General features: G+C 36.9%; 1 protein-coding gene across 12 annotated transcripts in view; it reads left to right on the forward strand.

Annotated features, from left to right (window-relative positions):
- The window catches only part of CACNA2D1 (calcium voltage-gated channel auxiliary subunit alpha2delta 1), a 426371-nt gene that overhangs the window by 319094 nt on the left and 83621 nt on the right, over positions 1-23656 (forward strand). For all 12 annotated transcript variants that reach the window (XR_004321588.1, XR_004321587.1, XM_032484117.1 and 9 more), the window contains one exon: positions 1297-1396. Coding sequence is in view for 10 of the 12 variants with exons in the window: in XM_032484117.1 (XP_032340008.1) it covers positions 1297-1396 (100 nt within the window). In the remaining 2 variants the exon portion in view is untranslated. The remainder of the gene's footprint in view (positions 1-1296; positions 1397-23656) is intronic.

Here is a 23656-nt window from a genome sequence, read left to right on the forward strand (position 1 = left end):
GGGAGAGGGTGTACTTCGATTTAAAGCGTCAGGAAAGACTTCATTAAGTAGATACTACTGGAATTGAATCCTTATAGCTGATTTAGCAAGGCAGGCACAGGAAGGGAGAGGAAGGAGAGTGCAATTTCAGGTGGTTGAATTGACAGAAGCAAAGCGGCAGAGGTGAGAACCTTTGGGGGAACTGTATCAAGGAGGTAGAAGGAGAGAGAGAAAAGATTACAAAAGGTTTTGAATGCCAGGCTGTTAAGATTGTTGGCTGTTTTGTAGGTCACTGTGAGCTGTTAATAGTGTTGGGTCAAGGTATGTTGCCATAATTCTCACCTGTTAGCATGGGGAGGAGAAGGGACTCAGATGGATGGCATGACTGTTTCCCTAGCTCAGGGTCTTGAGGTACTGAAGACCTGAGCCAGGGGGGAGAGAGGATGGAAAGAAGGCTGCTGCTCTGGGGGCACTGTTCAGTGGGCTGAAGAAGGGAGATTGTCTGAATTGGTGGGCAGTTGAGAGGCAGAAGGAAATGGAATGACTGAGATCTAGTGTGCTAATACCAAGGACATATGTAGGAAGGAAAAATATGTTTGAGACTGATCTGTCATTCTGCACATTGAGCCTGCAGTGGTTTAACAAGCTGCTAGAAGTGTAAAGCTGGGGCAAAGTTGGGAGCTAGAGAAGTAAAAGTGGGACTTAATTGCCTAGAGATGAGACCCATGAAGAGATGAGGTGGTTCTGGATCACAGAATACGTAGAGACAAAAAAAAAAAAAAAGAACACTAAACCCCAGAGAATATCTACTTTGGGATACAGAACAAGTCAGTTTGTCCACAAATTTATCTATTATCACAAATATTATGCTGCTTCATAATTACTGGCCTAATCAAGTCAAACAGTGGGCTCCCTGGGGCAATGACTGTATCTGTTAACCTCCTTGGCCCTCACTCCTAACTGGGCTGACAGAGCTGGTGTTCAGCTCACATTTCCTGATTAAGTGAATATGCCGAGTAGCCATAGTTTCTTAAAACTGTCACTTGATATGTACTTTTCATCATTGCAGTTAGAAGTAAATGCATTCTGATGCTAGTAGGAAAGAAAGACAAGATTTCTTGTAATTTTAGTTGCTATCAAAAAGTATGACTTTTTCTAATACTGATTTTTTTAAAGGCAAAATTATTATTTGAATAGTACAGAAATGATTTACAGCCAGTGCACAAAATGCGTTTCCTTAGGGTATCTGATGTTCACTATATACGTGATCATTAACATGCATGGACCCTTTTTTTTCTTTTTCTTTTTTTTTTTTAGGAGTGGGAGTGTTAGTGGATTGACACTTAAACTGATCCGAACATCTGTCTCTGAAATGCTGGAAACCCTCTCAGATGACGATTTTGTGAATGTAGCGTCAGTAAGTATATAATGACTGCATTTTTGCTGAGTTAAATTTGCAGTTTCTATCTCCCTCTGGTGTTAAATATTTGAAAGTGCTTTGTCATAGACAGGCTGAGATGTTTCTGGTTCTATTACAAGACTATCTTACTGAGACTATTCTATCTCGTTACTCCTGTACTCCATACCAAGGTGCTTTCTGAATGTCTGAGATCTTACCCTGAATGAAGTCGTAATGAGCATGAAGGAAAATCAGTATATATATTCTCTTAAACAGTTGACACAGACCCCTATACCCATTGATGGCATTATCATAACACCCAGTAAATAATGACATGGTAATATAATGATATGACAATTTTTTGGTCATTAAAATGTCCATTTTTCACACTGAACATCTATCCATAATGTATTATGTTTTTAAAGTATTTTTTTTATTAACATGAGAACAAATAGATATTTGAATGTGTCTTCTTAAAAGTGTTGTTTCCAGGAACCATTTTAGACCTTCCTACTCTTAGCTAGAGAACATTGAACTCTGAAGCAAATAAAACGGGACAGAATGAATGTTACCATGTCTCATTTTAATGCATAGAACTTTGGCAGAAAATTTCACAGGTGTTTACCAGCGGCTTTAATTTCACGTTTGAAATTTCACAGAGATGAAAGTGAGGGAAGAATGATTTGTGGTGAGGTCATTTTGTGTGAGCCAAGGAGAATGAATCTGTCTGGCAAGCCACATGGGAGGAAGAAGTTGGAGCAGCTGGCCTAGGGACAGTTTACTCCCTTTACTGGAAGTGCACCCTCTGGAAAAAAATAGACAGAGGAATTGGGTATCATTGCTTGTCAACCAGAACTGATGACCACGTATTTTTTTGCCTCAAGATCCATCAATATCCATTGCCTCGCATGTTCTCCCAGTGTCTCCTGGTTCATATTAGACAGATCTTGCATCTCTTTTGTTGAATGTTCTTATATTCAGAGACTTTTTTTCCATGTGGGCCATGTTGAGACCTGATCTGTTATTACCTAGAGCCTTGAGGGGAGATGAGGTCAAATCTTGAGGATAGCAAGCATCATCTTTTATGGTCTCTAGTAATGGAGAAACTATTACCGTCTAAGGGGAAGAGGTTACTTCTGTCTATCCAGAGGGTATAGGGGAATCTGGCAGTGTAGTGTTGTCAGTCACATCCACCCAGATGTCCCCATTCGACTCTTGAGGTCCCATCCTTTGACTGTCAGTCCCCTGACTGTTGCATAGGAATCTAAAACGGCTGTGAATGCATACTCCTTTATAACTACATGACTTTCAAGAGCAAATTCTGTGCCTGTTTCTAACACACGTTGACCTTCTCAGATTAAGAGATAGGATCTCTTTACTGACTGCTGCGTAAGTCGTCTGGCTTTCACACTGTGTCCTTAGTTGATAGTTCGCTGACCCGAGGTTGTCAGTGATTTTAACATCAACTAACCTACTCCAAGTCCTTACAGTTACTATATTTACCATATTTTTCAAATGCTAGGTGCCTCCCCTTTATTCTGTATTATGTTCTAGTCACTGAAAATGAAAATCTTAGCATTTACGATACTGTAGCCTCTGAGGGTTTTTTTTTTTTTTTCTTTACTCCAGTTGTCACTGATACACTGCCAGTTACCAGTGGAATCTTTGTTGCCACATGGCTGGTAAATGATTTGATTCTGGAATCCCATCCTGAGAATGTGTTTCTTAAGACCTCTGCTTTTATCAACTTACTTTAGCTTTCCCCTGAAATAGTTCATGAGACAAGGATTCAAGTACAAATGGCTTGAAAGTAATCCTAGGAAAGATTTAGAGGGATGTGAGAAGTAAAATAAAAAAGAGAAGAGAACTAATAAACAGTGGATTTTCAAACAAATTGCCACTCTTGAATGAGTAGAGCTTAATCCTCTGGGCAGTTCTGAGAACCAGTATAGACTGCATAAATCAGAATTATTCTTTCCAAGGGGACAGTGTGCTGGAGTATTTTAAAGTTAATGACTGTTCCCAAGGGACATTGATTCCCTAGTTTTCCCAGGCCACCATGTGCACAAGCAGAGGGCACCCAGACATCTTGGGCGGTTAAATTTGGCCTGACATGTATGGAAATATGGACAACTGAACAATGCTAATAAAAATATGTTTTAAAAGATTTTCTGACTAAGCAGTAGAGATGACTTTGAATGGATTTTATGCTTTCAACATTTAGTCAGCAACTAATGATTCTTTCCTTGTTAAAGCAGAGAACTTAGATGGGGTTCACATTGAGATTCTTAATGCCTGACAAGTTTTAAAGACCTTTGCTTTTCCCTAGTATATTATAGTTGTTAAATGTATATTTCTTTAAAGAAAACTGTTAACTAACTTCTTAAACACAATTGCAAAGTATTTCCTTGCAATTTCTATGAATCAGGTTAATTGATAGAGACATTATTGAGACGTTTTCAGCTCTTTGTCAATCCTTGCTGCTACGTCCTGACTTGATATAGCTTGAATATGTGAGCTGAAAGCATTTAGGTAAGTTGAATATGTTGCTTGTAGAATGAACTAGGGGTGCATTTGATCTGGAAGTAAATGTATCTCAATGTCTCAAGTTAAAAATTATGAAAATATCTCAGTTACATATTCAGAAATAAGAAGAGTGATATAAAAGGTAGACAATTCATGCAAATTGTAAGGTAAATATTGCAGGAAGATATTTGAAAGGTGAAGTCACAGTGATGTCCCACCCTACTCCCAGAGAAATTTATTGCTGTTCTCAGTTCCTAGTATATTGACTTGTTCAGTTGAAGTTAGTGACTTTAATTTACTTAATTTTAGTGGTTTATGGTCCTTATTTACTGAAGGAGATATTTTCGTCAACTATACTCTGATTTTGTTATTAAATATATATTTTGTTTAATTTTATTATTGGAGACAAATCATTAGTACATTTACATGATTGAAAAGTCACTAAATGATTTTAAAGGATCATATTCTGCCAGACATGCTTTTGCCCTTGAGGAGATCAATATAAAGATATAGAGCAGACATGTGTTCATTGTTTATCTAATTTGTGTATGAATCTTCAGTTTAATTGCATCAGTGGGGATTACTAGACTTAAGTTTTTAAACATTGATCATGTGGCAGGAACCATTCTGTATGTTTTCCATAGTAACTCATTTAATCTTCACAACAACCTTATGAGGTAGATAATACTACTATCCTAAATTTTATAGATAGAGAAACAGAAAGATCCGTGACTTTTTCTAAGTGAGAAGCCAGGATTGGAGGATAGACATCTTCCTTTATTAGTCTAGATTTATCCACAAAGTTACATAGCTGCATCCTGAAGGAAAATGTAAGTTTACTAATTTTATGTAAAATCTTATATATTTAAATAGAAGTCCAAAATATTATAATTCTTAGAAATTCTAAGATAAAATATGATAATGTTATGAAAGCAAAGAGAAATTCTTCTTTTTAAATCTAAATTTATTATTTTTGAAGAAGAATGGTATTTATGTTTTGTTGGAGGAATTCTTTTAAGGCATTTGCTGTATTTTGGCTTGAGAAAGTGAAGTGAATGTGAATTGGATAATTCTTACAATTGAAAATAAACACTTACACGTTACATCTGGATTGTAAGTTTTGCCTTCTTTTTATAAATTAATTTACTTCCTTTATCATCTGTCTTTTGCTCCTATCAAACTTCATATATTGTTGTTTACATTTATATAATATTTAATGTCAACTACATCAACTAATTTTTACCCTTTTATTATTAGTTACCGTGCTTCATTTAGGTGTATAAAATGCCTGAAAGCGATACATTTAAAGAGAATTGATTCGTGTGTAACATTTTGGTAAATGAAAAGTAAGATTGTATTTTTGTCTCTAACAGGCCTTTCTCATTAAATAGAAGCATAACAATTTGATGATACAGAGATTCTAAGAAAGAAAAAATCCTTCTAATATGGTTATAATCTTCTGGAGTTTGTGTGTGTGGATATGCACATACATGTGCACATATATATGTATATTTTTTCTATTTTCTCTCTGAAACTGCTGCTTGAAAGTCTAGGAAAGAAACAGTTTAACTTTTAGCTTTTGTAACTTGAGGGAGACAGTAATAAAGCACTGAGGAATCCTGGTAGTGATTCTGTAATTAATTCTGACGGTAATCTTCCCCCAAAGCCCTCAAGCATTTTTCTGCATCCTCATACCTAAGATCATGTCTGTTATCCAGAGTTATGGTGCAATCTCCAGGAACACTTTTCTCACTTTTATATTTATGTATCTAAGTTTCTTTCTTTTTTGTAAGGACAGTAATGTTTATTTGTCAATCATGTATAAGATGTCTGAACAAATGCTGTACCATTTCCTAGTGTTTCCATTGTCTCCTGGGCTGTTCTTTGTTGCAGAAAGGAAACTCGCTGTAAGGCAAAGCTTAAATGCAGGGATAATGTTGCCGTTTCCCCACTAATCCAGTTATACGCTTTCATAGGAGTGGTAGATGGTAAGAGCAGCACCTCAGTCACAGCGTGTTCTGATTTACAGGCAGAATGTCACATGTTGACACCAAGAATTGAATTTATTTCTGAAAGTGAGGAAGTTTGACATTTTAGGAGGAAAATTCTGCGAGCCAGTGGAGGATGAAAGGAAAATGTATGCTGATTATGGACAATATGTGAAAAGTTCACAGCTGAAGAAGATCTGGGTCATGTGTTTCAATGAAATGACATATCTTTTTCTTTAAGAATTAGATATACATGTTATGAGTTTGTTAATGAGTCTTTAGTCAGTTGTTCTATGGGAAGCTTTCCTAATTTGTGGTCATTATAAAATGCTATCTTTGACTAGTCATCAGAAAGGAAAAATCAAAATATAATTCCTTGTATCTTCAGTGTTGGTTTTAGGAGATAAGTTAAAAAAAATTTTTTTTAACATTTTTTATTGATTTATAATCATTTTACAATGTTGTGTCAAATTCCAGTGTTCCGCACAATTTTTCAGTTATTCGTGGACATATACACACTCATTGTCACATTTTTTTCTCTGTGAGTTATCATAACATTTTGTGTATATTTCCCTGTGCTATACAGTGTAGTCTATTCTACAATTTTGAAATCCCAGTCTATCCCTTCCCACCCTCCACCCCCCTGGTAACCACAAGTCTGTATCCTCTGTCTGTGAGTCTATTTCTGTCCTTTATTTACGCTTTGTTTTTGTTTGTTTGTTTGTTTTTGTTTTTGTTTTTTAGATTCCACATATGAGCGATCTCATATGGTATTTTTCTTTCTCTTTCTGGCTTACTTCACTTAGAATGACATTCTCCAGGAGCATCCATGTTGCTGCAAATGGCATTATGTTGTCGGTTTTTATGGCTGAGTAGTATTCCATTGTATAAATATACCACTTCTTCTTTATCCAGTCACCTGTTGATGGACATTTAGGCTGTTTCCATGTTTTGGCTATTGTAAATAGTGCTGCTATGAACATTGGGGTGCAGGTGTCATCCTGAAGTAGATTTCCTTCTGGATACAAGCCCAGGAGTGGGATTCCTGGGTCATACGGTAAGTCTATTCCTAGTCTTTTGAGGAATCTCCACACCGTTTTCCATAGTGGCTGCACCAAACTGCATTCCCACCAGCAGTGTAGGAGGGTTCCCCTTTCTCCACAGCCTCTCCAGCATTTGTCATTTGTGGATTTTTGAATGACGGCCATTCTGACTGGTGTGAGGTGATACCTCATTGTAGTTTTGATTTGCATTTCTCTGATAATTAGTGATATTGAGCATTTTTTCATGTGCTTTTTGATCATTTGTATGTCTTCCTTGGAGAATTGCTTGTTTAGGTCTTCTGCCCATTTTTGGATTGGGTTGTTTATTTTTTTCTTATTGAGTCGTATGAGCTGCTTATATATTCTGGAGATCAAGCCTTTGTTGGTTTCACTTGCAAACATTTTCTCCCATTCCGTAGGTTTTCTTCTTGTTTTACTTCTGGTTTCCTTTGCTGTGCAGAAGCTTGTAAGTTTCATTAGGTCCCATTTGTTTATTCTTGCTTTTATTTCTTCTAGGAGAAAATTTTTGAGATGTATGTCAGATAATGTTTTGCCTATGTTTTCCTCTAGGAGGTTTATTGTATCTTGTCTTATGTTTAAGTCTTTAATCCATTTTGAGTTGATTTTTGTATATGGTGTAAGGGAGTGTTCTAGCTTCATTGTTTTACATGCTGCTGTCCAGTTTTCCCAACACCATTTGCTGAAGAGACTGTCTTTATTCCAATGTATATTCTTGCCTCCTTTGTCAAAGATGAGTTGACCAAAAGTTTGTGGGTTCATTTCTGGGCTCTCTATTCTGTTCCATTGGTCTATATGTCTGTTTTGGTACCAATACCATGCTGTCTTGTTGACTGTAGCTCTATAGTATTGTCTGAAGTCTGGGAGAGTTATTCCTCCAGCCTCTTTCTTTCTCTTCAGTAATGCTTCAGCAATTCTAGGTCTTTGATGGTTCCATATGAATTTTATTATGATTTTTTCTAGTTCTGTGAAATATGTCCTGGGTAATTGGATAGGGATTGCATTAAATCTGTAGATTGCCTTGGGCAGTGTGACCATTTTAACAATATTGATTCTTCCAATCCAAGAGCATGGGATATCTTTCCATTTTTTAAAGTCTTCTTTAATTTCCTTCATCAATGGTTTATAGTGTATAATTCTTTCACCTCCTTGGTTAGATTTATTCCCAGATATTTTATTACTTTGGGTGCTATTTTAAAGGGGATTGTTTCTTTACTTTCTTCTTCTGTTGATTTATCGTTAGTGTAAAGAAATGCAACTGATTTTTGAACGTTAATTTTGTAACCTGCTACCTTGCTGAATTCTTCAATCAGCTCTAGTAGCTTTTGTGTGGACCTTTTAGGGTTTTCTATATATAGTAACATGTCATCAGCATATAATGACACTTTTACCTCTTCTTTTCCAATTTGGATCCCTTTTATTTCTTTCTTTTGCCTGACTGCTGTGGCTAGGACTTCCAGGACTATGTTGAATAGGAGTGGTGATAGTGGGCATCCTTGTCTTGTCCCAGATTTTAGTGGGAAGCTTTTGAGTTTTTCACCGTTGAGTACTATGCTGGCTGTAGGTATGTCATACATAGCTTTTATTATGTTGAGATATGTTCCCTCTATACCCACTTTGGCGAGAGTTTTTATCATAAATGGGTGTTGAATTTTATCAAATGCTTTTTCTGCATCGATTGAGATGATCATGTGGTTTTTGTCCTTTCTCTTGTTGATGTGATGTATTACACTGATTGATTTGCGTATGTTGAACCAGCCTTGTGTCCCTGGGATGAACCCCACTTGGTCATGATGTATAATCTTTTTTATGTGTTGTTGGATTCTATTTGCTAAAATTTTGGTGAGGATTTTGGCGTCTATGTTCATCAGTGATATTGGCCTATAATTCTCTTTTTTTGTAGTGTCTTTGCCTGGTTTTGGTATCAGGGTGATGGTGGCTTCATAGAATGAGTTTGGGAGTATTCCCTCCTTTTCAATCGTCTGGAAGAGTTTGAGAAGGACTGGTATGAGTTCTTCTTTGTATGTTTGGTAGAATTCCCTGGTGAAGCCGTCCGGTCCTGGACTTTTATTTGTAGGGAGGTTTTTAATTGCTATTTCTATTTCCTTTCTAGTGATCGGATTGTTCAAGTGTTCAGATTCTTCTTGATTCAGTTTTGCTGGACAGTATGTTTCCAGAAACTTGTCCATCTCCTCTAAGTTATCCAGTTTGGTTCCATATAGTTTTTCATAATATTCTCGTATGATATTCTGTATTTCTATTTTGTTTGTTGTAATTTCTCCATTTTCCTTTCTTATTTTGCTAATTTGTGCTCTCTCTTTTTTCTTCTTTGTGAGTTTGGCCAGAGGTTTGTCGATTTTATTTACTTTTTCAAAAAACCAGCTTTTGGTTTGGTTGACTTTTTTCTATGGTCTTGTTAATCTCTATTGTATTTAATTCCTCTCTGATCTTTATTATTTCCTTCCTTCTGCTGCTTTTTGGGGCTTTTTGTTCTTCTTTTTCTAATTCATTCAGGTGGTGGGTTAAATTGTTTATTTGAGATTGTTCTTCTTTTTTGAGGAAGGCCTGTATCGCTATAAACTTCCCTCTTAGCACTGCCTTTGCTGTGTCCCATAGGTTTTGAGTGGTTGTGCTTTTATTATCATTTGTCTCAAGGTATTTTTTAATTTCAGCTTTGATTTCCTCATTGATCCATTGTTTTTTCAATAACATATTGTTTAATCTCCATGCTTTCCTTTTTTTCTCCTTTGTTTCTCTGTTGTTGATTTCCAGTTTCATGGCATTGTGGTCAGTAAAGATGCTTGAGATAATTTCTATGTTCTTAAAATTGTTGAGGTTTCTTTTGTGCCCAAGTACATGATCGATCCTGGAAAATGTTCCATGTGCACTTGAAAAGAATGTATATCCTATTTTTGGGGGGTGTAATGCTCTGAAAATACCCACCAAATCTAGTTTTTCTATTGTAGTATTTAATTTCTCTGTTGCCTTGTTTATTTTCTGTCTGGAAGATCTGTCTAGTGATGTTAATGCACTGTTAAAATCTCCAACTATGATTGTATTCCCATCAATATCCCCCTGTATCTCTGTTAGTAATTCTTGTATGTACTTAGGTGCTCCTATATTGGGTGCATATATATTAACGAGTGTAATATCCTCATCATGTATCACTCCTTTAATCATTATAAAATGTCCTTCTTTATCTTTCTTTATGGCCTTTGTTTTAAAGTCTATTTTGTCTGAGATCAGTACTGCAACACCTGCTTTTTTGGCTTTTCCATTTGCATGGAATATCCTTTTCCATCCTTTCACTCTCAATCTATATGTGTCCTTCTCCCTAAAGTGGGTCTCTTGTATGCAGCATATTGAAGGTTCTTGCTTTATTATCCAGTCTGCCACTCTGTGTCTTTTGACTGGAGCATTTAGTCCATTAACATTTACAGTAATTAATGATAGATGTGTGTTTATTGCCATTTTGAACTTATCTTTGCAGTTGAATTGGTATATCCTCTTTGTTCCTTTCTTCTTCCTTTTGTGGTTTGGTAATTTTCCTTTGTATTATCATGGATTTTATTTAATTTTTGTGACTCCTTTGTAAATTTTTGGCTTGTGGTTACCCTTTTTTATAAATCTGTCAACCCATTACTATAACTGTTTTTATTAAACTGATAGTAACATGACCTCAAACCCATCCTACTGTTAAAAAAATTCAAAAAAGAAAGAAAAAAATATTCTATATTTCCCTGCCTCCCTCTCCCACTCTCAGTGATTTGTATGTCTTCTTTTATAATTTCATATTTACTTTATTTGTAATTCATGAGTTATCACCTTTCCAGTTGTGTGTTTCTCATTTCTGTAGCATCCTGCTGCTTTTCTATTTAGAATAGCCCTTTCAATATTTCTTTTAGCATGGGTTTAGTGTTGCTAAACTCCTGCAGCTTTTTTTTTGTCTGTGAAACTCTTTATTTCTCCTTCTATCCTCAAGGATAGCCTTGCTGGATAAAGGATCCTAGGCTGCATCTTTTTTTCATTCAGGGCTTTGAATATATCTTGCCACTCCCTTCTGGCCTGTAGTGTTTGTGTAGAGAAATCAGCTGAGAGCCTTATGGGGGTTCCCTTGTAACTTACTCTTTGCTTTTCTCTTGTTGCCTTTAGAATCATTTCTTTATCCTTGACTCTGGCCATCTTGATTATGATATATCTTGGTGTGGGTCTATTTGGGTTCTTCCTGTTTGGGACCCTCTGAGCTTCCTGTACTTGGATATCTGATTCCTTCTTTAAGTTTGGGAAGTTTTCAGTCATGATTTCTTCAAAAACCTTTTCCAATCCCCTTTGATCTTTCTTCTCCTTCTGGGACCCCTATTATGCGAAGATTGGGACGCTTTATATTATCCCATAGGTCCCTTATGCTATTTTCATTATTTTTTATTTGCTTCTCTTGTAGTTCTTCTGAATGGGTGCTTTCTATTGCCCTGTCTTCTAGATCACTAATTCGTTCCTCTGCATTATCTAGTCGGCTTTGCACAGCTATTAGATCATTCCTCATCTCTGTCAATGAGTTTACCCATTCTACTTGGCTCTTCTTTATAGCTTCAATTTCATTTTTGACATATTTTATATCTCTAAACACTATCTCTTTTAATTCCTTCAGCAATTCGATCACTCCTTTTTTGAAATCTTGATCTAGTAGGCTATCGATGTCTATTTCGTTGATCTTTCTTTCAGGGGATTTCTCTCGTTCTTTTAATTGGGAAAGGTTTTTCTGCTTCTTCATCTTGCTCATACCTCTTTGGCACTGTGGTTTATGGAGTATCAGTTGTTTATTTTGGTCCTTAAGGATTTTATCTATCTGATGCCTATTTAGGAATAGAACTTAGGAAAAAAAGAAAAAAAAATAAGAGAAAGAATTTTAAAAGAAGGGAGAAAGAGGGTTTGAAAACAGTGTATAATGAATAATAGAAGAGTGAGTTGAAGCAGAGTATTCATCGGGTTGAGACGTCCTTTTAAAACCTTTACAAAAAAGGGGGGGGGGAGATGAATAGATGTATTTGAAACCTGTGTCTAATCAATAGCAGGACATCAAAACCCAAGAGAAATAGAAATGAATTAAGAAGTAAAGATTAAGAGAGTAATAGAAAATAGAACAGGTAAAAACAGATTTAAAAAAAAAAGGGGGGGGGGTTGTCGGTGTTCTCCTGGAGTCTGTGTGATTTTAATGTGAAGTCTTTCTGTCTTCGTCCTGTTTTGGAAGCTCAGCTTGCTGTTTTCAGAGGCCCTCCTTTGGCGCCCTCTTCTGTGCTGCTCCCAGCACCTGTCGGCAAGCAGATGGCGCCTCCTCCTAACACTGGGTCAGGTTCAGCTCTCCTCTGCTGTGGGCGGGGCGGGTCGCTGCCCCTCCGGATGCCGCAGTCAGATGTTGCAGACTGGCCGGGTAGGAGGGCGGGTCGTGCCCCCTCCCAGCACCTCAGTCAGGGGCTGTGTTCCTGCCTGAAAGGCGAGGGGGGGGGGGCCGCTCTCCCTCTACCTGCGCCGCCGCCGGTAGCTCTGCTGCTCTGTGCGGCTGCGCGCCCCGCCCTGGTCGGCGCTCCGCGGGTGGGCTCGGGGAGACCGAGGGACAGCCCTGTCCCTGCTCCGTGCCAAAACCCAGCTCCTTGTCTTTGTGGAGCAAGTTCTCTGAGGGACCAGGATGGAAGGATCCTATCTGCCCCGGGCTGCAGGCGAGTCTCAGTCTGGCCTTTGAGGCTGCTAAGCCCTTCGGTAGGATGCAGGCTTCGCCCCCGCCCCCGCCCCCGCCTGGGTGCTCAGCGCCGGAGGATATGGCGGCTGTGCCTGAGCCCCGCCTCTCTTCCCCCGAAAACTTTCCGCGGGTTTTCAGAGATGGGAGTGTGCACCCTTCCCCCGAGAGCACATCAACCTTGCTGTTTTATGGAGGGCCCAGGTTGTTCTGCCCTGTGCACCCACAGTCACAGCGTGCAGCCCCTTGTGTTCCCCCGGGGCTGCCTCCGTGCAGCCACTTCCGTCCTCCGCCCGGCTTGTGCAGCCTGGCCCTGCCCGCCGCTGCCGGCCCGCGTCTCAGGCTGGGTGTCTGGGGGACGCTCTGTGCCAGTTTAACTTAGTTCTGTTAGTCAAGGGCTGCTCTGTACAGATCCGAGCCTCGGAGGCTCCCTCTCCGACCCGCTGGCCTCTCAGTTGGAGAGGGGAGACCCAGCGAGCGAGTACCAGTCCTCCTTTGCCGCTCCCTCCCCGCGGGACCCGTCCCGGGCTGCTTTGCCTTTTGTTCTTTCTTTTTTCCTTTTGTCCTACCAGATTTTTGGCGTCTTTATCTTTTGAAGAGGGCGATGTTCTGTCGGAGTTCCACAGGTGCTCTGGTTGGCTGAATGGGTCTGTAGATGTGGGTCTTGGTGTATTTGTGGGAGAGGGTGACCTGCGAGCGTCCTTCTACTCCGCCATCTTCTCCCGGAAGCCCCCCCAAAAAATTTTTTTTGACTACTCATTTCTGCAATTGTGGTCCCTAAACAGCAGTTCTAGAAGTGACAATCCCTAAATCCAAGTGCAGAATGAGGAGTGAGGATCCATAGCCATACAGGAGGCTGGGAAGGGATGATCATGATGAAATGATCTGGTGACATTAGTAAGACTCACCTCTTCATTAGTAAGATTAAGTGCCTTACTTCCTACTCTTCTCAGAGAATCCTGCCTCTTGGATGTGCTTGTAGATTTGCATAGGGGTAACACACACTCTTTGAAACTACAAGTTACGAGAGCTTGTACAGGTTACTTAAGGCTTATAAATCTGTTTGTTCCTCTTTGAAGTGGACAGAATCATAAATAACTTGCCAGTATGTTGCTGAGCACCAAATGAAGTAACACATGTAAAGTGCTTATTTATTATCATTATTATGGTTATTGTTGTTGTTTTATCATCTTCCATCACTTTTGTACCAACTGTTAGGGGACAGTTCACGAATTGGTCATGGTTTTTTAAATCTGATCCTTAACAGCCAATTTGCTTGGATCTGTGTACATTGCAGGATAAGTAAAGATGGAGATCTCTCCCTCCCCAGAAGAGATTTACAATGCAGGGTAATTAAGATTTTGTCTCTCCCTGGAGGGGAGGATGGGCCAGCTGCCAGCAGCCCCTATATAAGATCGGGGGCTTCCTCAGTCTGGGGATGTGTGCCTGAAACATACATACTGCCTGTGCAGATGACCCCTGGCCATCTTCCCATCCCTCTTTGGGAACTGAGTTTTCAGTGTAAGCAAAGGTGGTATCTGCCTATTGCTACTGCTATTGGTATTGCTGTGAGTAATAAGTGACCTTTTCTCTCTGATCCAGAGGACTTGTATGTTTCTGCCAGTATCTATGAAACTATAGGAGAATTGCTTTTTAGCTTGCACATAGAATAAAATCTCAGACACTTCCCAGTTCTTGGCTGGACAGTTCAACGCGAACTAATGTCAGTGGGGGTTTGTTTAAATATCGAATCACACTATATATTCCAGAAAGACATGATTTGGATTGTTTCTTTTTCTGTGTGCTTTAAATTTCAGTTTTCTTTGTAAAATAGCTCTAATGTGTTCCAAGATAAGAGCATGGTTTTCTTAGCTTAGAAACTTTCCTACTCTGCATATGATAATGAGCTCATTTGTAAGTGGTGGTGCAATGTAAACTGAAAAGTGATTTCTCCACCTTTGCAAAACAGGTCCTTTTTACCAGAGTTCAAGTAAAATAAAAGATATTTTATACACACCAATACAGTTTTGTGACAAATGTAGGAGAGTAATTTCATTTCATATCTTATAAAGTAGTCATCCATCTAGATTTCAGGAGAAGCTTTTATGTTGATTCATATCTCATTTGTGTCAACAAAGAAGAATATTGTAGTTTATGCCCTTGCTCCTGACAGTGAGGCCTGGGCCAAGCAGTGTGAGCAGCTCCTGACAGCCGGTTCCAAACACAGCATCTCAGGCTCCACCCTAGACCTGAGGAGCCAGAGTCTGCATTGAGCAGGTCTCCCTCGTAATTAAGTAGTGAGTAAATCGGGGTACGTTAGGGAGGTGCATTTAACAAAGTGCAACAGGTATCTGAGTGGAGCATGTAATGACTGATCAGACTTATCACTGACTTAGATTTTAAGATCTGGGTAATGTGTAGAATAACTAGTACTGTAGAAGTTCATGAATATATTATTTTGTAGCCATTCATTTTTTAGAGAGAGGTATGAAAAAAAAAAAACAGAAGGAGTAGAATTAAGGTCATTATAAGAACCAAAGTTCTCTCTGTCTCATATGTGCTTTTTTTTTTTTTTTAAGGAAAAAACTGAATCGCTATGCTGTATACTGAAACTAACACAACATGGTTAATCAACTATACTTTGATTTTTAAAGAGGTACTGTTAAGGCAAAAACAAAAAAGGGGGTGCTTCTTAGAACTGTCTTCATTTAAAAGACACATAAAAAACTGAAGACTGAAGGAAAGACTCTGAAATGAAGGACAAATTTAGGAATTTTAGTAACAGAGCAAGTTATTACTTAATCAAGGTTATTTCTTTTTTAAGAAGAGAGATAGATTGCTGGGAGATAATGTAATTGCTTTGCAAGTATAAGGAGAGTTTATAAGAAAGTGTTGACAAGTATGATAGATATTTTTTTCCATTAATTACATGCTGCACTAAAGATAGTTTTTGATAATTAGAAATTAATTGCATTTGCAGTTTTAGAAATAGCAAAGTAATTCTTTAGGTAAGGCAGAGGGATTCCTTTAGTTTGAATTTTACTATAGTTTTTAAAAATGTAAAATTTATTGACTTATTTGCTACGGCTAGAAGGACTGTGAAAAGACTTCATGCCCAGTAAGCACAAATGAGTATTAGCACTTACTCGGGACAGTTTTTCAGAGTTCAGCCATACCTCAGAGATACTGCGGATTCAGTTCCAGGCACCTCAATGAAGCACTTTGCGTGAGTTTTTTAGTTTCCCAGTACATGTAAAAGTTATATTTACACGATACTATGGTTTATTCAAGTGCAACAGCATTATTCTTTGTATTGTTATGATTGTATTATTTTTCAAAAAAATCAATGTCATACTGTAAGTAAAAAATACTTTATTGCTAAAAAGAAATGCTAATCATCATCTGAGCGTTCAGTGAGTCTTAATCTATACGCTTGTAGAGGGTCTTGCCTTGATGCTGACAGTTGACTGATCAGGGTGGTCGTTGCTGAAGATTGGGGTGGCTGTGGCAGTTTCTTAAACTAAGACAGCAATGAAGTTTGCTGGGAAACAAGGCACTACATAGCTGTCAGAACTTTATAACGGATTTTAATCAGTGATAAAATATCTTTGTGTTTTAAGTGACCTGAATCATACTCACATATATCAGTATTACAGTATCTCTACTCTGCAGACACATTAGATAAGTATGTCATTCTCTTTGTGTTCTTTTGGCAAATCCATCCATCACTGTAAATATTATTTTTCCAACTAAGGAGGTTGTTCCAAGTAACCAGCTTCATGTAAAATGAAAATATTAAACATGTTGGTCACCTCTGGATCATAGTGCGGTGAAGAGGGAGTGATCAAAGAGTACGTGATCATTTGTTTATTTAATGCAGTTTCACCTTTGAGAGCTGGCAGTCAAATTTCCACAAGGTTATGAGACACTATTTGTAATAGGAATAATACTAAAATGATTATTGTATCTCAAGAATGATGGAGAGAATGCTACCCCTGTTTCTAGTTGGGTAAGTGCTCTGGGATCAGGAGTGCACACTGGTTGATTAAAAGATGGTTGAGAAAATATGAATATCAACTAGAGATGAGTGAGGAAGCTAAATACAAATTACTTCTGAAGCAAAAGTCACACACACTTACTTGCTTGAAATTCTTCTAAGTGCCTATAATTAGATTTAAAAGTTTTCTGTACCAAAATGTAAGTAGACTATATTAGAAATACTTGGGACTTACTCAGAAATTCGTTCAACATTTTGACAAAAGTCCACAGACTAAATTTTGGGCATGTCATGATTCAAGTTAATTGGAATATTTGTTTAAAAATTAAAATGTTTTATAAAGTTTTCACTGGCAGTGATTTATAATTAAGAGGGAAACAGTTTATCTTAATAATGTTATCAATATTTTCCCTTTTTATTGTTGCCATTTTCTTTGGATATATACAAAATTTATTATTCCTACTCATTTATGTAATTCTGTCCATAGTAGTCAAAAGTAACAGATCTAAAAGATACGATTTTAGAATTTGAAGGACTTTGCATGTAATGTAGCAAAGCCTTTCATTTCAGAAAGGAGGAACCTAAGGCTCCGGGGAGATAACTGAATCAGTTGTGGCCATGGGTACTTATTAGAGGCAGGGCCTGGACCAGACCTGGTTTTCCTAAATGCAATTTAAAAAGGATAAAGTCTGTATTAAATTCTTTTCTGCGGCCTAGGGAAACCACAAACCAGCAGCCGATATTGGTAGAGAGCAGCATCAATTTGAGGACAGGCGTGTTCAAATCCCAGAGTGCTGTTAGCAAAGATAATCGTGACATCTCTAATTACGGGAGGGTGACCACACGTTCTGGACAGGGATTTTCCTGGACAGGGATTAATAATAGAAATTAAAATCACATTCGTAACATTAGCAAATGCCATGAATTACCTAGCAGTACTCTTAATAATATATGTAGGACCTGCATTTTGTTTTATTTTACTTCATTTTGTTTATTTTTATTGAAATATAGTTAATTTATAAGATACCAGTGTTAGGTATACAGCATAATGATTCAGCATTTTTACAGATTATCCTCCAATAAAAGTTGTTATGATATAATGGCTATAATTCCCTGTGCTGTACAAAATCTCCCTGTTGCTTATCTGTTTTCTATATTGTAGTATGTATCAGTCCCATACATACTTGACTATTGTAAATAGTGCCGCTATGAACATTGGGGTACATACATCAATTTGAATTAGTCTTTTTACTGTTTTCTGGATATATACCCAGGAGTGGAATTGCTGAGTCATATGGTAGTTCTATTTTTAGTTTTTTAGGAACCTCTGTGTTGTTTTCCATAGTTGCTATACCAATTTACATTTCCACCATGGAATATTATGTTGACTGTGGGTTTGTCATAAATGGCCTTTATTATGTTGAGATACGTTCCCTCTGTACTCAGTTTGATGAGAGTTTTTATCATGCGTGGAAGTTGAATTTTGTCAAAAGCTTTTTCTGTGTCTTTTGAGATGAGCATGTGGTTTTTGTCTTTCGTTTTGTTAATGTGGTGTATCACATTGAGTTTGTTGAACCATTCTTGTGAGGAGGAAATCCAGCTTAATTATGGTGTATGATCCTGTTTATTGTTGGATTTGGTTTGCTAATACTTTGTTGAGGATTTTGCATTATATACATGAAAGATAATTGGCCTGTAATTTTCATTTTTATAATGTCTTTTTTTTTTTTTTAATCAGTAATGGAGGTCTTGTAGAATAAATTTGGGAAGGTTCCGTCCTTCCAGTTTTACAGTAGTTTGAGAACAATAGATACTAGTTATTAAACATGTTCTTTATATTTTTGATAGAATTCTCCTGTGCACCCATCTAGTCTGGGACTTTTGTTTGCTGGGAGTTGTGATTTTTTTGTTTGTTTTTGGTTTGTTTATCTTTTACAAATTCAATCTCACTGCTAGTGATCAATCTGTTCAGATTGTCTGTATTTCCCTCATTCTGTTTTGGAGCCTTAATATATTTGTAGAAATTTGTCAATTTCTTCTAGGTTGTCCAATTTGTTGGTGTGTATCTGTCCATAGTATTCTTTTATGATTTTTTTCTTTGTGTAATTAGTTGTTATTTCTCCTCCTTCATTTCTTACTTTGTTTATTTGGGTCCTTTCTTGTATAGTCTGGGTGAGCTTGGCTAAAAGTTTATCCACTTTGTTTATCTTTTCAAAAGACTAGCTTTTGGTTTCACTGATCTTTTCTATTGTTTCTTATCTCTATTTTGTTTATTTCCTCTCTAATCTTTATTATTTTCTCCCTTCCGCAGACTTTGGCCTTTGTTTTTCTTTTTCTAATTCTTTAAGGTGGTATTTAGGTTGCTTATATGAGATTTTTCTTGTTTCTTGAGGAAGGTCGCTTGCTATGAACTTCCCTCTTGAAACTACTTTTGCTGTATCCTATAGAATTTGGAATGTTGTGTTTCCATGTTCGTCTCAAGTTATTTTCTGATTTCTTCTTTGATTTCTTCATTAACCAGTTGGTTTTATAATAGCATGTTGTTTAGTCTCTATGTGTCTGTTCTTTACCATTTTTCTTTCTATAATTGATTTCTAATTTCATACAGTTGTAGTTGGAAAAAATGCTTGATACAATTTCTGTTTTCTTGAATCTGTTGAGATTTGTTTTGTGTCTTAGCGTGTGATCAGTCCTAGAGACCATCCATTTGCACTTGAATAGAATATGTACCCTGCTGTTTTTGGATGTAATGCTCTCTAGATAATCTAGTCAGTCAAACTGGTCTGTTGTGTCATTTAAGACCACTGTTGCCTTATTGACTTTCTGTCTGGATGATCTGTCCATTTATGTAAGTGGGATGTTAAAGTTCCTTACTATTATTGTATTATTGTCAACTTCTCCCTTTATGTCTATTAGTATTTGCTTTCTATATTTGAGTGCTCCTGTATTGGGTGTATATGTTAGCAAGTGTATTACCTGCTTCTGCTATTGATCCCTTTGTCTTTATATAATGCCTGTCTTTTGTATTGTCTTTGTTTTCAAGACTATTCAGTCTGATAGGAGTAACAGTACCCTTGCTTTTTTGACATTTTCATTTGCATGAAGTATCTTTTTTTATCCCCTTACTTTCAGGTTGTGTGTGTCTGTAGATCTGAAATGAATCTCTTGTGGGTAGCATATAGAAGGGTCTTTTTTTTTTTCAATCCAATCAATCACTGTGTGTCTTTTGTTTGGAGCTTTTAGTCCCTTATTTAGTCCCTATATTTAAGTAGTTATTAATAGGTATGTATTTATTACCATTTAAGTAATTGTTTTCTGGTTGTTTTTGTAGTTCTTCTCTGTTAATTTTTTTGTTTCTTCTCTTGTGGTTTGATGATTTTCTTTAGTGGTATGCTTATATTAACTTCCTTTTTATTTTTATTTTTTTTTGTGTGTCTATTTCTGGGTTTTGATTTGTGGTCACCAGGGGGTTCATATATGTCAACCTCTAATTGAATCTAATTGTTTTAAAGTGATAGTCATTTAAGTTCAAACACATTCTGAAAGATGAACATTTTTACTTCCCTCCCTGACATTTTGTGTTTTTGATGTCGTATTTTACATCTTCATTATTATCCCTACCTGTTTATTGTAGTTATAGTTGCTAACTATATATTTGCCTTTCCTAGTGGCGTTTTCCCTTTCTTATAGATTCTTACTTCTTTTACACTTAGCAAAAACCATTTAACTGTTTTTTTAGGGTAGGATTAGTGTTGATGGACAATTTTAGTTTTTGCTTGTCTGACACCTTCTCTATCTTTGGATTCTAAGTGATAATCTTGTTGGGTAGGGTATCCTAGGATGCAGGTTTTTCCCTTTCAGCACTTTGAATATATCATATCACTCTTTTCTGACCTGCAAAGGTTCTGCAGAGAAATCAACTGAAAACCTTATGGGGATTCCCTTATATGTGACACTTTTATTTCTCTTGCTGCTTGTACAATTCTCTTTATCATTAGTTTTTGCCATTTATGTTATATGTCTCTGTGTGGGTCCATTTGAGTTCATCTTGTTTGAGACCTTCTGTGCTTCCTGTACCTGGATATCCATTTCTTTCTTCAGGTTTGGGTAGTTTTCAGCCTTAATTTCTTCAAATACATTTTCAATGCCCTTCTTTCTCTCTTCTGAGATCCGCATTATGAAAATGTTGGGGTACTTAATGTTATCTCAGAGATCACTTAAACTGGTTTTTTTTTTTTTTCCCTTTCTTTATTTGTTGCTCTTCTGATTGGGTGATTTCCATTATTCTACCTTCCAGATCACTATGAGTTATTCTGTATCCCTTAGTTTGCTTCTCGTTCCTTATAGCATGTCTTTTATTTAAGTTATTGAATTCTTTATTTCTTTTGGGGTCTTTTTAGTATTTTCTAGTTCCTAAAATTCACCGGTTTATATGAAAATATTTGAGAATAAGTTTTACTTCATTAGCCATCAAGGGAATTCAAGCAATTACTGAATATTGAAATATTCTTTTAAATTACAGTTTAGCAAATGAAGATGTTTGTTTATGGGAGTAAAGTGAGACCCTTACACATATATTTTAAAGTGGTCCAAAATATCTGGAAGGTAATTTGGCAGAAGAACTTTAAAATGATTCTTTACTAAGAATATGTACATATGCATGTGGATAAATCTATGAGGTGTTTCCTCTGGATTTTAGGATAACCATTTTGTTTCTTTATAATATTTCCTAGTTTCCAAATTTCCTGTGGAAAATGGGAAAATCAAAATAAATGATAAGTATTTTAATGGGAATAAAGCAACCAAGATTTTTAATATCACTGCCTCTGTTCTTCACTTTCCTTTTATTTTCCTGCATTGCCACCTGCTGTCCAAAATGTGGATAGCTTCTAATACTATAATTTGTTAACTGTGCTGCCTGAAATGCAAACTTGTATGAAGTGTATTTAACTTAGATAATCTATTTAAATTATTTTACATAATATGAATTTGTTATATAAATTTTTCCAATAGTTACTTATATAAAGTAGTTCATTTATATTTTGTAAGTTAAAAAAAAACTATATTCCAAAGCAGTCCAGTCTGAATTTGAGTTGCTTTTGCTGATCATCTACACAGTTTGAGCCCACAATTTTACACTATGTTTCTTTTTCACAGCAAACATTGAAGAGATTGAAATATGTGGATGAGGTGAAAGGGTGGAAATTTAAAGGCTTGCTTAGTGGTCAGAGATTATGGGCCATCTTTTCTCTGCATTTCCAAGTAGAAGAATATCACCTTTGGGTTCATTTTTGCCTTTAATTCTTAATGTTTTTAGGGAAAAACTACTTGAGGCCTCCAACCTTTTCAGGGGGAGCCTTTGTGCCCCATGAAGGTGTGCTTTAGGTGCCATTCCTAGACAAGGTTACTTTCCAGGAACCTGATGCTTCTTTGACTCTCATGTATCAAGGCAATGCCAGCATTTCATCTTTTGTATTGCAGCCTAACCCAGTGAGCAGCAGAGGCCCCTCTCTCAGAAGTACTTTGTGGAATGATTTCTTATTCAGCAGAGGACATGAGAACAAAAAAAGACATTGCCTTTACAAAACCAAGAGTTGAAATTATTTCATTTGAGAAATTAACAGTTGGTTTTGGACCTAAAGTGTCTTTTAATCTGATATGTGTACTTGACTGTGATGTGTATTGGAAGCAGTGAAATTTAGTATTCATGGTTATCTCAGAGACCGTTTCAAGGACTGAATGAATGTTTGAGAGACACTTGTATCATCCCACTAATAAAGTTTATTTAAAGCTCACTAAAGCTGATACTGTGTTTATAAATCTTTCTCATGAATCTAGGAATCCTTTCTTATTTCACTGTAGAGTATACTAATGCTTGTACTAAAATAATATTTTAAAGGATTGAGTTGCAGTTGATTTAAAATTTACCATGTACCAGACTCTAGGCTAGGTGTTCTATATGCCTGTTCATTTGAATATTTTAATAGTGTCTATTTGGACAGGATAGTTGTATTTATAAATGTACAAGTTTAACAAGGGATTGCACAACTAAAATAGTTCCTGCACTTAGACGTCTATAGCTTGATTATTGACTAACATTCGTGCACTGTCTTCTAATTTTATTAAACTCTATATATCCATTCAATAAGGAATTTTTTATATTTATTGTATATAAATTATATACATACCTATTATATGTCAAGAACTGAGGATACAGTGGTGGGATGACCATTCTTTGACCATGTCATCTAATCCAGTCAAAGAGTCTATAAAGATATCATACGGAGAAATATAAAAGTAAGACAGTGATGAATTCCATAGAAAAGGTATATCTAGAACTCTGAGAAATTTTAAAAGGATGATTTGATCCCGGCAGGGAAGGTCATGAAAGCCTATAATCAGGAGTGAATGCTAAGGTAATCGGGACAATCAGGTGAAGAAGAGAAGTGTTGTAGGCACAAGGAGCAGTGTATGTGGAAGGAGAAAACGAAAAGAATGTCCAAATGCTGGGGCGGAGATACACATCCCTCCTCAGGTTAGCCCACACACCTTCCCAGTCACAGCATGCTGACAGAGGGTTGTCTCAGCGCTTCTGATAGAGGACCCACTTGATTGAATTCTCTGGGGTCAGGAGAGGAAGCAAGGAATGTGATACTACATTGGATATGTGGCTCTGTAGGGTTAGGTAAGTATATGTTTTTAAAATGAGTATTTTTTTAAGGGCGTTAATTACCTTTTTTAATTGAAATATAGTTAGTTTACAGTGTTTTGTCAATTTCTGGTGTACAGCATGATGTCATACACGGATATACATATATTCATTTTCATATTCGTTTTCACCATAAGCTACTGCAAGATACTGAATATATTTCTCTGTGCTATACAGGGAAAACTTGTTTATCTGTTTTATATATAGTGGTTAGTATCTGCAAATTTCGAACTCCCAACTTACCCCTTCCCACCCCCTTTCCCCTG

This window comes from Camelus ferus, chromosome 7 (assembly GCF_009834535.1).
Source record: "Camelus ferus isolate YT-003-E chromosome 7, BCGSAC_Cfer_1.0, whole genome shotgun sequence".
Taxonomy (NCBI): domain Eukaryota; kingdom Metazoa; phylum Chordata; class Mammalia; order Artiodactyla; family Camelidae; genus Camelus; species Camelus ferus.